We start from the raw sequence: 3,704 nt of genomic DNA, 5'->3' as shown, positions 1-3,704 counted from the left end.
TGTTGTATCGTGTACATTTATGTATTTTCTTATCAGATATTGTATTCTATCCGGAATGTTTTAATAAACACAGACGTTTTAATTGGTGCGTTACAAACCAAATTCAAAAGGTGTGCGACTTCTGCATAAACTCTCCAGTACAATCAGTTCACACTCAGTTCCACACCCTACCAAAAAATATCCCAAAGGCCGTGATTGGTTAGTTATTACTAATTTATTGTGCAAATTACTAATTTTACATGCAAATCGGGACGCTAAATCGGGACGCCCCCTTGCTAGTGCCGGTTGTGAATTCCCAATAGTCGGTTCACCGGTCGAGAGGGCATCCCTACTACTAGGTTTTAGCAGCTACTCTTCATCCGTGATTGACTGAGACCTCGACAGGTAGACAGGTTAAGGACAAAGACTCAGAGGCTCGTGCGTTTTGATAGCTGTACGTTTACTTGTGTGATGGTAGCTAGATAGAGATGGTACGTTTTCTTGTATGTTGGTAGGTAGGTAGCTAGGTACGTTTACTTGTGTTTTTGTGGGTATGTATTACTTGTGTATCTTTAGGTAGGTATAAATACTTCTGTGTTAGTAGGTATGTAGTCTGGCGAGTGGATGTTGCCATCTACTGTACAGGACATACATGTCCATCCGTGTGCTTCACGACATGAAATTGCGTGTTATGTTCATATGGGGACGGGTGCGTGCTCATTTCTCAGCTACGAAGTGACTCCAGAAGTGTTTGTATGCAAGTAATTATGTTTACGTATAGATGCATATACATACGTATAGATGCATATGCATACTCTCATGGTTGCTTCTAGCACGCCAAGGTCGATATGACCTGAGCTTCTATCGTCGCGTTGTACTACAACCTACGCAGTCGACGAGAGTATGTGCGATCCGTCAGATGGGAGACTGCATGTCTGTGTATCTGTGGACAACCCGCATTCTTTACCTACCACACCAGAACAACTATGGTTATCGAGCTACACGTACGCCCACATGAGGGCAGTTTCGTCCTGCGGCCCTGTCCTGGAACTTTGAGATTTTGGGCCTTACTGTCCTGAAGTGGGTAATTCCTATGCGTGTCCTTTAAGAGGTGTGTGGATTCTATATGCGTGAGTCATAGACGCCAACACAGCGTTACCGATACTTCGGCCACCAAACAACCCTAAAATCCAATCCAACAGCCCTGACAGCCGCACATGTGTGGTCGTCTGTAGTCGATGTAGTAGTGCTCGATGTTCTCGATGTATTTTAACTGGGTCGTGTATATGTAGTCATGTACCTACACCCCGTTATGTGGGTTTATGGGTCACAACAGACCGGTTATGTTCCTGTAGAGGGCATTCAGGAAGAACCCAAGACCTGCACTTGACCCCACAACGTGAGAGCACGTAACCATGGCAACGCACTGTGCACGGCCAACATGACCACACAGGTCGCCTTATCCACTTAAAGTGATCGGCGCATGCACACGTGCACATAGACGATGGTCGGTACCGTACCCCCACACGCCAGCCATATCCGTGTGTGTGCATATCACACGAGTGCGATACAAACAGAGGTTTCGGGTTTTAGCTCAACGTCTACTGCTAAGATGTCCGTCATCACAACTGCGTGTGATGGATGTGAGGTGTGCGGGTGTAGGGTTTATACCTGCGCCTGTTGTACGGAACCGCAACCAGGCGCTACGGCTGCTTAAAATACTGTACAAAGGTTATACAATATAATATATTGGATGGTTCATCCGTCACTTGTCTATAATGTATGTGTCTGCAAAACGTGCGGAGAGGTGGTGGGGGAAGAAGAAACACGCCCGACGCATACGTTCATTGGGGTTTTTTGCGTATGACTGGCAGATCTTTTCGTAACCAATAGGCGTTGTATCTGACTTACATATATATATATATATTGTGCACTCTCTCACTTTTTCTTTGCGAGAAACCTTAAAACCCTGATCACACCACCGCGCCTCTGTATGAACCAGAATACGATACCTGTGTGGCACGTACCTTAAGGGTTTTAGGGTTTAGCCTAAACTCTAAACCCTACCAACCAACCTGGTGCTGGGTAGGTAGGTATATAGTCCTTCGCCGTATTGCTGGGTTGTTGTTGTTGTATACACGTGAGCCTGTGTGAGCTATCCCTATCCGTGTGGCCGTGGCTTTTGTTAATGGGTGTTCCCCATGTCGTCTACATGCTTGTGCACACACACGTGCACGCTGCTGCAGTGCACGCGCGGAGCATGTGTGTGTGTGTGTGTGTGTGTTCGGTCATGTGTTTGTAGGATGGTTGACTACCTCTGGTGTATACATATCATACGTCTGTATGGTGTTTATCTTAGTGGCTCGTTGCGTATGTATTCCATAACGGCCGCATGTTCTGTATCTAAGCCTAAGTACAGGTATGCATATGCCACAGTTACGTCTGGCATCTAGGAGAGGTTTTGGGGTTCTAGGGTTTTAGGGAGGTTGGGTGGTGGGCGGCTGCTTGCGGTTGTGCTCTGCACGCAGCATGGCATACGTCTCCTTGTTGATTCCAGGGGCCGCTCCTTCAGATGAAATAACACCTGTAGACGAGGAGAAGGCGTGATGCGATCGTATTGAGACAACGAATAAGTCTGAGTATATATATATATATATATATATATATGTATATTTTAAGTGTATATGTAAAGATAGTCACACTTGTGCTCAGACCTATTCCGTGATTCGTTGAGACTAACACAAAAAAGACTCGACTACAACGTCGCACTGTGTGTGCATGCGGGTATACTCCTCTCCTTACAGTAGATGTACGTTCACTACCAGACAATCAGCATACAATAAAAGAACAAAGTATACTTGCGCAAACACGATATGTTTTCACGTCCACTATAGGCACCTAAATAGGTAGGGTTCTAAATATCACGACCGAAATCTTCTCACTCGACCCTATTTGGATGGATCCAAATTTTCTGAAACCCCCGCTACTAACGCCAAAGTATTGTACCTATCTAATTGTGATGCCCAAAAAATCGACTAGGACAGGGCAGAGCAGGACCTATTTAAGGACCAATATCTTCTACTATCACTTACTGGACACTACCGTGGAATTGGTTTTAGGGTTTTAGGGTTTTAGAACCCAGACAAAACAACGCACCTGCTTGCACTAAGACGGAGTGGAACTGCAGACAATCGTTGACGTACTCATTCTCCACTCGGAAGAAGTTCCACACAAAGCGCCTGGGAGAGACAAGGCCACAGGGGGATGGGTTAATGGCATAGAAGACATTTAACGAGGAATCTGAGAGGCAGGGAAGGCGGGTTTTATACTTTTGTTGTTCTATATACGATACCTACCAGGCGATTATCTCGGATTCATGACGGTGTATATATGCGATACACAAGAATATCAGTGTACAGGGTGCAGAAGGATACCTTTACACACCAAGGACTAGCCAGACACTCATGAAATAACCATATGTATATATGTATATATATATAAATATAAATAAAAAATGAATAAAATTATGAATATATATATATTATATACATATATATATATAATATATAATGTATAATGTATAATATAATACAATACAATATATTTATATGTATATATATATATATTATACATATATATATATATATATATATATATATATTATACATATATATATATATATATATATATATATATATATATATATATAGTATATATATTATATA

The 3,704-nt window shown here is 42.8% G+C and overlaps 1 protein-coding gene across 1 annotated transcript; it reads right to left on the bottom strand.

Annotated features, from left to right (window-relative positions):
• Nucleotides 1–1,488: 1,488 nt before the first annotated feature.
• SARC_11375 (hypothetical protein) lies at nucleotides 1,489–3,279 on the bottom strand (the record flags this gene model as incomplete). The annotated part of the gene is made up of 2 exons (XM_014294540.1): nucleotides 1,489–2,563; nucleotides 3,136–3,279. Coding segments are annotated over 2 exons (251 nt in total), but the record flags the coding sequence as incomplete, so codon positions are not given.
• Between the last annotated feature and the right edge of the window lie 425 nt (nucleotides 3,280–3,704).

Source organism: Sphaeroforma arctica (assembly GCF_001186125.1).
Source record: "Sphaeroforma arctica JP610 unplaced genomic scaffold supercont1.1656, whole genome shotgun sequence".
NCBI lineage: Eukaryota > Ichthyosporea > Ichthyophonida > Sphaeroforma > Sphaeroforma arctica.
This window is presented reverse-complemented; position numbering and strand designations above follow the sequence as displayed.